Genomic DNA, 12,268 nt, shown 5'->3' with positions numbered 1-12,268 from the left:
AGTTACTTGCTCAGATATGGAGGAGGAGATTATGTCCTGAGGAATTGGGCTCTTCATTACAGAGAGAATGTGGATGTCACTGGTACCTGCAGGACACAAGAGGGAATGAGCTGTGAAATAGTGGAACAATCTTGAGCATGTTAATACAGTCACGGTAGTGATAACGGGGGATCAGCACAGGACTTGACAGAGAACCTTATTTGGTTGCTCTATCATAGAGCAAACATATCATATCACCACATGCATGTTTATGGTCATCTCCCACTGAGGCAAGGATTCTGTCTTTTGTAGGGGCATCCTACCGTATCTCCTGGCCCTCTTGGCTGTTTTCTCCTGGAATCAGCCAAAGGGACTGACTGACTAAGATAAAAGTGACTGGAACTACTGGTTGTGCTGGTGCAGCTGGGAGGAAGGTATTGAGTTGTCCCAGTAAGTATATGAAGCATAGAGGCCATGCAAAGTTAGGAATTTGGAGTTTTGGGGTGAGTGAGAACAATTGAGGGATGATGCTGCATACAGTAGTGACAGTAGTGGGCGATGAATGTTGGTGGGAGGTGGGTGCAAGAGCGGATTTGGAGTTGTTGTGAAGTAGCAGAGAGAAGAGTGTGACACTTATCTTGGCAGACCGCATAAAGTCATTAACCTTGTTGCAGCACTGCTGGATGTTCTCTTAGACCATGGAAATGATAATACCTCTGGTTACAACTTTGGGCCAGGTTGGTAGGATTTGGTTACATAGTTTCCTTTCCAGTTCTGAGTAAAGAGAGCATCCCTCTCATTACATCCACCAGGACCTCCAGGTCCTTGTCATCAAATCGAACTGCCATCTTGTCTCTGTTGCCAACTCCTGGGTCATCCCTGGTTTGAAGAGATTGACCTGATACACAGCTGGTACTGAAATATGGTGCTAACAGCAGGAATCTCAGAGAGGCCTGGTAGTGGCAGGTACTCGGCAAGCTCAAGATAGCATGAGCAAGGTCTCATAGGAATGTGGTACATACGTAATGAAGTGAACCGCAGAGAACTGTGTGAGGAAATCTTCCACGAAACTCCTCAAAATTGACACAATGCAGATCGCAAAGCTATAGTTACTGTGAAGACAGAAAAGCCACAGTTCCAGGTACTTTGGTGAAATTTAGATGGGAAGGAATGGAATTTGTGAAACTCATCCCATGACGTTGCACATTTAAAATGGAACATGAAAGAGAAAATCAAAATATTACTTGCACTTATGTAAAATCTATACCTTAATGGGCAACTAAATGTGTTTTACAACCAATTAGTTTTGGAGTACATTCACTGCCTTTAAGGGAAATGTATTATCAAAGTTTGTACATAATAACGTCACACAAACCAAATCAGATGAATTAGTTGATTAGTTGATCTATTTTTGTTGGTATTACCTGAGGGAGGAATATAGACCAGGACACCAGGAGAACACCTGCTTTGTTGAATATGCTATTGGAAATAGGAAAAACTGGAATTTCCAGTGATAATTGAGTGTATGTTCTGAATATAGAAATGCAGTTTGTATCTGCAAACATGTAATGTGTGAAAGACTCTTTGGACCAATTATAAGATAAAATAATCTTCTTCATAGGTGATCAAGTTTGTGCATCTGCAAGGTTTTGTGGATGGAAAGGTAAATTATACCTATTTATTTACATAATTTATATTGGTAACTTCTCTTGCAGTTGGAACATCAACAGTATAACTTAAAAATTTAAAGCAAACTTTTCTATGATTTATTTCTTCCATTAGAGACATTGCTAAAACTGGTTGAAGGAACTACTGCTAAAATACAAATAAAAAGATTTAGGTTTAGGATACAAATTGCAATTTATGCTAACCATTGCTTTATGATGGATAGAATAACACAAGAAAATATAAACTGACAAGCTCCACACTCCCCTCCAACCCCACTACACCCGGCACCTTCCCCTGCAACCGCAGGAAGTGCTACACTTGCCCCCACACCTCCTCCCTCACCCCTATCCCAGGCCCCAAGATGACTTTCCATATCAAGCAGATGTTCACCTGCACATCCGCCAATGTGGTATACTGCATCCACTGTACCCGTTGTGGCTTCCTCTACATCAGGAAAACCAAGCGGAGGCTTGGGAGCTGCTTTGCAGAACACCTCTGCTCGGTTCGCAATAAACAACTGCACCTCCCAGTCGCGAACCATTTTAACTCCGCCTCCTATTCCTTAGATGACATGTCCAACCTGGGCCTCCTGCAGTGCCATAATGATGCCACCTGAAGGTTGCTGGAACATCAACTCGTATTCCGCTTGGGAACCCTGCAGCCCAATGGTATCAATGTGGATTTCACAAGCTTCAAAATCTCCCCTTCCCCTCACTGCATCCCAAAACCAGCCCAGTTCGTCCCTGCCTCCCTAACCTGTTCTTCCTCTCAACGGACCCCACCTCCCACCTCAAGCCGCACCTCCATTTCCTACCTACTAACCTCATCCCGCCCCCTTGACCTGTCCGTCCTCCCTGGACTGACCTATCCCCTCCCTACCTCCCCACCTATACTCACCTCTGCAGCCTCTATCCCTGCCCCTTTAACCTGTCTGTCTCCTCTCCACCTATCTTCTCCTCTATCCATCTTGGATCCGCCTTCCCCTCTCTCCCTATTTATTTCAGAACCCTCTCCCCATCCCCCTTTTCTGATGAAGGGTCAAGGCCCGAAACGTCAGCTTTTGTGCTCCTAAGATGCTGCTTGACCTGCTGTGTTCATCCAGCTCCACACTTTGTTATCTATAAACAGACAAGGCTTTATTTAATAAGATAACGCTTAGTTTCACGTGAGTGAATATCCATTGGGAATTTTGGCATGGAGGTCAACAATTCAGTATTATTTTTGCCACCTGAACTGAATTCCCAGTATGTGATTCTAAACATCTGCGTGTGGAATGTTAGTTTTTAAAATCAATCTCATAATTCTGTTGAGCCAAATGTCCCTAACTCTCAAAAGCCACACATTGAATTATTCTCCATCACTGCTGTAGGTAAACCTGTGACATGGACACAGAGTCATACAGTCATACAGTAAAGAAACAGACCATTTGATCCAACCAGTCCATATCCCTCCAAAACTTTCCTATTCACGTACCTATCCAAATGTCTTTTAAATGTTGAAATTGCACCCACATCCACCACTTCCTCTGGAAGTTCATTCCACAGACGAACCATCCACTCTGTAAAAAATCTGCCTCTTATGTTTACTTTAGATCTCTCTCCTCTGACCTTAAAAATATGCCCCCCAGCCTTGTAAACACCCCCTCCCAGAGAAAAGACAACTACCATTAACTCTATCAATACCTCTCATTATATTATAAACATCTAACAAGTCACCTGTCAACCTCCCATGTTCCAGTGAAACAAGTCCGAGCCTATCTGACCTTTTTTTAACTCAAGCTTTCCATAACCAGCAACGTCCTGGTAAATCTTTGCCGAACACTCTCCAGCTTGATAATATCTTTTATTTAACTTGCAGGAGATACACGTTACCATCTTGGTGGCATTCATTTCTGCTTTTCATAGAGCACCATCTTTTGCTCATGGAAGAAATAATCACAACATATGTAGATATTAACAACAACAACTTTGCTGAGCACTTTCAATTAAATGTACCTCTCAAAAAGTCTTATGGAATAAATCTGACTCAATCAAACCATGAATCTACACAATACCTGATGTGAAACTTATGGACAAAAACTGTTAAAAAAAACAAGGAACTGTGGATGATGGAAATTATTGGAGAAACTCAGCAAGTCTGGCAACAACTGTGGAGAGAAAGCAAAGTTAACATTTTGGGTCCAATGGCATCCTTTATATTGGCGAGATGAAAAGCAGACACAATGACCAATTTGTAAAACATTTACCATCCTGTCCGCAAAAATGACCCCAAGCTTCCAGTTGCCTGCTACTTAAACATGCTACTACGGCCAACATCTCCGTTTCAGGCTTGCTGCAATCCTCCAGCGAAGATCAGCACAAATTGGAAGAACAGTATCTGATTTTCCAATGAGGGATCCTGTACACTTCAGGACTCAATACTGAGTTCAATCATTTTAGGACCTGAGCACCTTCTCCACACCTTTACCCCAATCCCTAAATACCAGGTTTATCATCACACAGGCTGTTACCACACACAGCCCATTGTCAATTACTAATGATCTCCATTAGCAGCTATTCATTTCCCAGGCTGACCATTATCCACTCCTTTGTCTGCCCAACTCTTTTGCTCTCTCCCTAGACTCCATCTCCACCTGTTCTTTACTCCTCCCTCTCCCCCAACCCTTCTGTAGCTTTATAGAACCTATTCCCAGCTACAATCAGTTCTGAACAAGAGTCACCAGACCTGCAACATTAATCTGCTGTTTCTCCACAATTCCTGCCAGACCTGTTGCGTTTCTCCAGTAATTTTGTTTTTTCGGAAAAGAAAACTAGGGTTATTGCGTATTCCCACATAGACGATACAGGACATTATCCAATATTTTTTTCTACATTGCTCCAGATGTAAGAAATACATTTTTGTGGATTGGAGGATGTTGCAAGAAAATCAATAGCTCTGGACCAAGACTGCAATTATTTATTTGTATATTGCATAGTAATGTAATGTAACAGCACCTAAATTGATATAACTCTGCTCATGCTTCAAACATGCAATGATTCTTCTGGGATTTTTTGGTATTATTCTCCTCCTTGTTATGCTACATCTTTCTACTTTCATCATTAAACTGGACTTACTCCACTTGTAACCACCTGGGGCTGAATTTCCAATTTACACTAGAATTAATGTATAAAATACGCATGCATTGAATGATAAACTTATACTGTCGAGCAACATGAGCAGACATGAGCTTTTGACTTATTCCTAAAGTTACTGCAGTTTTTAAATAAGCTAAATGAACAGACCTTGAATAAATAGCACAGTGGTCGAGAACGCCCTTGACCGCGTCTCCCGCATTTCCCGCAACACATCCCTCACACCCCGCCCCCGCCACAACCACCCAAAGAGGATCCCCCTCATTCTCACACACCACCCCACCAACCTCCGGATACAATGCATCATCCTCCGACACTTCCACCATCTACAATCCGACCCCACCACCCAAGACATTTTTCCATCCCCACCCTTGTCTGCTTTCCGGAGAGACCACTCTCTCCATGACTCCCTTGTTCGCTCCACACTGCCCTCCAACCGCACCACACCCGGCACCTTCTCCTGCAACCGCAGGAAATGCTACACTTGCCCCCACACCTCCTCCCTCACCCCTCTCCCACGCCCCAAGATGACTTTCCACATTAAGCAGAGGTTCACCTGCACATCTGCCAATGTGGTATACTGCATCCACTGTACCCGGTGTGTCTTCCTCTACATTGGGGAAACCAAGCGGAGGCTTGGGGACCGCTTTGCAGAACACGTCCGCTTGGTTCGCAATAAACAACTGCACCTCTCAGTCGCAAACCATTTCCACTCCCCCTCCCATTCCGCAGACAACAGGTCCATCATGGGCCTCCTGCAGCGCCACAATGATGCCACCCAAAGGTTGCAGGAACAGCAACTCATGTTCCACTTGGCAACCCTGCAGCCCAATGGTATCAATGTGGACTTCAGAGATAATGGGAACTTCAGATGCTGGAGAATTCCAAGATAATAAAATGTGAGGCTGGATCCCTCTCCCCATCCCCCTCTCTGATGAAGGGTCTAGGCCCGAAACGTCAGCTTTTGTGCTCCTGAGATGCTGCTTGGCCTGCTGTGTTCATCCAGCCTCATATTTTATTATCAATGTGGGCTTCACCAGCTTCAAAATCTCCCCTCCCCCCACTGCATCCCAAAACCAGTCCAACCTGTCTCTGCCTCCCTAACCTGTTCTTCCTCTCACCCATCCCTTCCTCCCACCCCAAGCCGCACCTCCATCTCCTACCTACTAACCTCATCCCGCCTCCTTGACCTGTCCGTCTTCCCTGGACTGACCGATCCCCTCCCTACCTCCCCAACTATACTCTCCTCTCCACCTATCTTCTTTTCTCTCCATCTTCGGTCCGCCTCCCCCTCTCTCCCTATTTATTCCAGAACCCTCACCCCATCCCCCTCTCTGATGAAGGATCTAGGCCCGAAACATCAGCTTTTGTGCTCCTGAGATGTTGCTTGGCCTGATGTGTTCATCCAGCCTCACATTTCATTATCTTGGATTCTCCAGCATCTGCAGTTCCCATTATCACTAAAACCTTTTTTTCCTGTTTTTGTCTGTCTGTGTGAGTGTGTTTGGGGAGTTTATAGAAGGACTAGAACTTTCGTAGTGTTTATTTATTTAATTTGATTGTTTATCTGTAGCTAGATTTTAATTACTTGAGACAAATAATGGTTCTTGGTGTGTGCTTTTGATCCAACCTTGGTCTAAAAGTCAGGCAGACTGGAGATTTTGCATATTTCTTTTAAAATCTTGAACTTTTGTGATGACTGTGGAAAATAGTGGGGCTTGATTTCTGGTATGCCAACTCAGTGAGTCATGACAAGGTGCGCAGTCATGATTGCTAGGTACCTGTCAGTGCATGTAAGACAAAATCAACAGTGTAATTCCTTTCGAAAATGTAGGAACAAATTACTGCAGATGCTGGAATCTTTACGGCCAACAACAAATGCTGGAGATCACAGTGGGACAGACAGCATCCATGGAGGGAGAGCAAGCTAACTTTTTGAGTCTAGGTGATTGTTCATCAGAGGCCTGATGAACAGTCATCTCGACTCAAAACATTAGCTTGCTTTCTCTCCTAGGATGCTGTCTGACCCACTGTGATCTCCAGCATTTGTTAATTCCTTTCCAAGTATGTAGCCAGAACACTAAAATATCCTCCTGCAGGAGTTGTTTTGACAATTGAAATTTCAGGTTTTATCTGACAGCCTCGCTTCGCTAAGCCAATTAAAACAGAATTCAAAGTTCAAAATGAATACTGCATCCAGTCATCTAGGTACTGCCCAAGTCTCCAGACAACTCTCATACGTGGCTATTGAAGAGTGATTACAACTGCAGGAGGTGACAGGCCTAATCAGAAGATAAATAGCAATGACCTCACAGTTCCCTAAATGGAGCTGCATTTACATGGTGTTTTTAAATGTTTAACCACATTCCCATCGATGCCCATTGACACAGACTAAAAAGTAAAGGAGTTTCTGATTTTGGAAGGCCGAGACCCAAGTATGCAGCCATCTTACCCACACCACTCACCCACCTCACCCCACCCGCCCCCAACAACTTCTCTTCCACCACACTAACCCATTCCTACTTCCTCATTTGAGTCTGGTAAAGGTTAGCATCTCCTACCATGCATTTGGTGGAACTCCCAATACTTGTCCAGGACCTGGCACACCTGGATTGTGAGATAATAAAATGTGAGGCTGGATGAACACAGCAGGCCAAGCAGCATCTCAGGAGCACAAAAGCTGACGTTTCGGGCCTAGACCCTTCATCAGATGAAGGGTCTAGGCCCGAAACGTCAGCTTTTGTGCTCCTGAGATGCTGTGTTCATCCAGCCTCACATTTTATTATCTTGGAATTCTCCAGCATCTGCAGTTCCCATTATCTCTGACACCTGGATTGTGTCCAAGTTATGACACCTTTAGTGCATTACTGAAATAATTGGTACATTATGAAGTAATTTGGGATGCTCTTCAGAGGGTCAGTGCTGAACTGATAGGCCGAATGTCCTCTATCTGCACTTTAGTGATTCTATGGTTTTAACATCTGCTAAGAACACATACTGATGAGTTGGGTCATCAAGATCATGTTTTACTGCCTATTAAGAGAAGAAACCTGTGGGAATCTGCAGTTGAAATATTCCATCATGCTACTGGCAGGAGTAACTGCTTCAGCAGTTTGCTTTTGTAAAATAAGGTTTTAAAGGACTCAGACTGCATTAAACAGCAATATTAATTCACTGTAAATAGACTTGTAGAATAATAAGACATAAAACTAATTTTGCTAACAATAATTTATTTGGGAGATCTTCTCTGTGAGCAAGGGTGCAAGTACCTGAAATAGTTGGCCTGGGAATAGATACAAAATCAACAAGGAACTTCAAAACACAGCTGAACATTGCATTAAAAGAGGAAGAGTTCTGGAGAGCCAAACTTAGTCTCTAAGGTGTCATTTCCTCACTGTTTATAATGTTTTTATGCTTATCTACGTGTGTTCTGTAAACAAATTGCATATATTGAACTGGTCTACTATTCCCACACAGTTCTAAGTTTTATTCAGTTATTATTATTGTGTTTGTTTCCAACTTGATTCTTGTTTCTCTGTTCATGTTTTAAAGATGGTGGTCTGCAAATCCCTCGGAGCTGTCACTGTTTTTGTAAAATCTTTTGTTTAATGTTGCCCACCTGTCTGTATTCCAACTCTCTAGTGTCCCTCTGCCACCGTTTCCCCTTATTTGGCTCATCACTAAAGCAAAACCATGTGAAATTAGTTAAGAGGGAATGCTATAGAAATTGACTGCTATAACAAAGCCTGAAATACACCATACAAAATGTGATGCCCGATAAGAAATGATAGTGTCCGTAACCCTTATATTTAGGACTATAAAATAATTCTTATAAACCCCCCTTAAGAACATAATGATGTTGTAAAATAGAGGATGCTATCCCTGTGCTCAGTTGCTTTTCCATTGCACATTCTTGCAGTTTGTTGCTAGAACAATTTCAAGGATTCTTTAATCCTTCAAAATTCTTTAGGCAGAAAATTTGCTAGAATATTCTAAATCCACAGAAGACAATTAATAAATAAATATATATATATATAAAATATACTCCATCATTAAGACAGGACACTTATTTTAGAAGATATACAAAGCAATTCTGAATACGAATTCATACGCTGTAACCCTGCACCACAACCTTTTTTGTGTTATGATTGATGAATTCCTGGCTTTTTCTTGCATTGGTGCCTGTAAACATGGATTCTAAGTGTAGCTTTCATATGGGAAAAGTATTACAGACAAATCTTTGTGTTGACTCGTGCAAAAAACCTTCACTCCAGTATATTTCACAGATCTGTTTGCATCGAACAAAACCATAAAATGCCAGTTTACCTGCTTGAGATTTGTACGTTGATCATTCATCCAAAAAGCTGCTTCATGATTTCACTCATAAATTTCTTTTCTGCCTTTCAGTAACATAAATTCGTTACAGTACTGCATGTGTTTTAATCTGAACCAGGACGGCCAATTGACCTGCACCATACAGATAAAGCAGACAATCTACACTTGCTGCAACACTGCTTTCCCTGCCCCCACACCTAGTGATCAGATTTCCATGACAGTGTGATTCATGCTGCAAGGATAACCAGACATTCTACTGCTCAGGATCACTTTGAGGTGTACTCATTTATTTCTTGTCTTTCATCCATTCCACATAACAGCCAAAAGGAAAGGACAATCCTTTAGTGAGCTAAGGTCATTGACTCCTGGCTCATTCACTTCCAGCCATCAGATGGACTTATGAATAAATTATACTTAATTTGGCCTCTGCAGAGAGAGCATATTACACTCCACTCTGTGGTAGCTGGGAAGAAAACCAATAAGGCCAACAGTACATATGTGCCTCTCTAATTCAATTACTTTTCTTCCATATGCCCCTTATTATGTGTTAATGCTGATGCATATCATCTTGAAAAATACAGATATTTTCTGAATATGTGCAATATTGAGGATCAACTCGTTTAAATAAACACCATGAAGTCCCTTCACAACCTGCTTTTGTGCACTGAAACAGTGAAATAAGTGAAGCGTGATATCAAATTATTGCCCAAATTTTAATGGCTTTAAAGGCAGGCAGTCACATAGGGATGCAAAAATTTTTTGTGCTTTAAGAAATAACAAAACAAATATGGGCCGGTTAGCAGGCTTTGGCATGGCTGAATTAAGGAAGAAAAGAAATGTTAGACAAAAGAAAGGTGAAAGAGGACATCCAAAGAGAAGAAACGAAATACTATGTGCTCATAGTTAAGTGGTGTAAGAGCTGACTTCCTTTCCCATTATTGCAAGTGTGCAAAATGTGGTATATTATGTTGCCCATTTACTGGGATTCACAGGATGTGGACCGCATTGTTGTCCGTTCTTAATCACCCTTAAGCTGACTGACTTGTTTAGCCATTGCAGAGGGCTGTTAAGCACACCGCAATAAGGTCTGGCATCACATTTGTAGGCCACACAAGGAAGGACAGCAGATTGCCATCCCTCACGCACTTTAATGGCTTTTATGAGAATTGACAATGGTTTTATGGTCATCATCACTGAGACCAATTCTAGATCTATGGATTGAACTGATATGTTCCAAAAGTATTAGTCTAGGCGTCTGGATTACTATTCAAGTGACGTCGCCACTACACCACTGCCTCCCCTGATTGGATTATCATATTTGATAGTCCAGGTTGCACGCAGAGTCTGTTACATTTGTCATTATTTTTCCAATCGTGCACATCACTGCAGAAGATTGTATTATCAGAGAAACTATATAAATATCCACTAACATTACTTTCCAGGGCAGCTCTTAAACTTTTCCTGAAGTTATGATAGAATCTCCACAAATGATAGGTGTGGACAGACCAGCTCAGATACCTGATTACATGGAACTGGAAATTAACCATATCAACCTTGATCCAACTGAATGGCAGAAGAAGCCTAAAGGGTTGAATCTGCATCTGCTCCTAATTCACATGCTCATGCAGAAACATTAAAAAAAGAAGCAAGAGTAGGTCATTCAGTCCGTTGACCCTGCTTCACCATTCAGCATGATTATGGTTGATCCTCCATCTCAATGTAATAGCCCCACTTTCTCCCCATAGCCTTTGATACCACTAGCCTCTTGAAATCTATTTTTCTTAAACACACTCAGCGACTGACCTCCACCGCCTTGTGCAGCAGTGAATTTCACAGGTTCACCACACTCTGAAAGAAGAAATTTTGGTTCATCTCAGTCGAAAATGGCCTATCCTGTATCCGAAGTACATGACCATTTGTTCCAGACCTTCTGCCCAGGGAAATATCTTCCCCGAATCTGGTCTGTTTGGTTCTGTCAGACATTTAGTAGGCAGCATGGTGGCTCAGTGGTTAGCACTGCGGCCTCAAAGTGCCAGGGACCCTGGTTCAAGCCTTGGGTGACTATCTGTGTGGAGTTTGCACATTCTCCCCGTGTCTGCGTGGGTTTCCTCCAGGTGCTCTAGTTGCCTCCCACAATACAAAGACAGGTTAGGTGGATTGGTCCATGCTAAATTGTCCTAGGTTAGGTGGGTTGTAGGGGGGGATGAGTCTGTATGGGATGCCCAGAGGTTCGGTGTAGACTGGTTGGGTCAAAGGGCCTGTTTCCACACTGTAGGGATCATATTTCAATGCAATACCCTCTCATTCTTCTAAATAACACCAACTAAAGGTTAAGTCAACCCAAATTCTCCTCTTACAATAAACCTGACATCCCAGGAACCAGTCTATGTTTTTGAAGGCACGGAGACCAAAATTGCACATAATACTCCAAGTATGATCTCACCAAGGCCCTCTCTACGACCAGTTTTCCCATTTCAGAATGTACAGGGCTTATATTTGTCATCGTTAACCTTTTTAACACTTACAGAAGATTTTACAGTCTGCTTTTACATACCTTACAAGTTTACTGTCATTCTGTACTTTCCCCAACTTAATCAATCTAATGGCATTCTTCTGCTGAGTTCTATATTATTTAACACCATAAGACGTGCGAGCAAAAGTAAGCCATTCGACTCATTGAGTCCACTGCACCATTCAATGAGATCATGATGATCTAATGATCCTCATCTCCATTTTCCTGCCTTTTCCCCCTAATGCTTGATTCCCTTACTGATTAAAAATATATCTATCAACCTTGACTATACTTAATGGCACAGCCTCCGCAGATCTCTGTGGTGTACAACCCTCTGAGAGAAGAGATTTCTCCTCACATTTGTTTTAATTATGTCACTTCTTATTATGTCCTCGGATTCTCGATACTCCCACAAACGGAAGCAGCCTTCCTATCCAATTCCCTTAAGAATCTTCTACATTTCAACTAGGTCATCTCTCCTTGTATATTCCAATGAGTACATGTCAAATCTACACAATGTCTCCTCATAAGACAGCCCCTCCATACTTCCTTTGGACTGCCTCCAATGCCAGTTTATTTTACTTTAGATAAGGGACACAAAACTGTTCACAGTATTTCAGCAGTGGTCCAACTAGTGCTCAGT

The 12,268-nt window shown here is 42.4% G+C and overlaps 1 protein-coding gene across 2 annotated transcripts in view; it reads right to left on the bottom strand.

Moving 5' to 3' along the window:
• The window catches only part of pde4d (phosphodiesterase 4D, cAMP-specific), a 1,334,021-nt gene that overhangs the window by 1,099,896 nt on the left and 221,857 nt on the right, over window positions 1-12,268 (bottom strand). Inside the window, exon 1 of one of the 2 annotated variants that reach the window (XM_059648315.1) lies at window positions 9,105-9,231. The exons of the other annotated variant lie outside the window; for it this stretch is intronic. Within the exon in view, the coding sequence (XP_059504298.1) occupies window positions 9,105-9,134 (30 nt within the window). The 5' untranslated portion in view covers window positions 9,135-9,231. Of the gene's footprint in view, window positions 1-9,104; window positions 9,232-12,268 lie in introns of those variants that run through there. 2 annotated transcript variants of the gene reach the window in all.

Source organism: Stegostoma tigrinum, chromosome 1 (genome assembly GCF_030684315.1).
Source record: "Stegostoma tigrinum isolate sSteTig4 chromosome 1, sSteTig4.hap1, whole genome shotgun sequence".
Classification (NCBI taxonomy): Eukaryota; Metazoa; Chordata; class Chondrichthyes; order Orectolobiformes; family Stegostomatidae; genus Stegostoma; species Stegostoma tigrinum.
The sequence above is the reverse complement of the archived record's forward strand: the minus strand, read 5'-3'. Positions and strand labels throughout refer to the sequence as shown.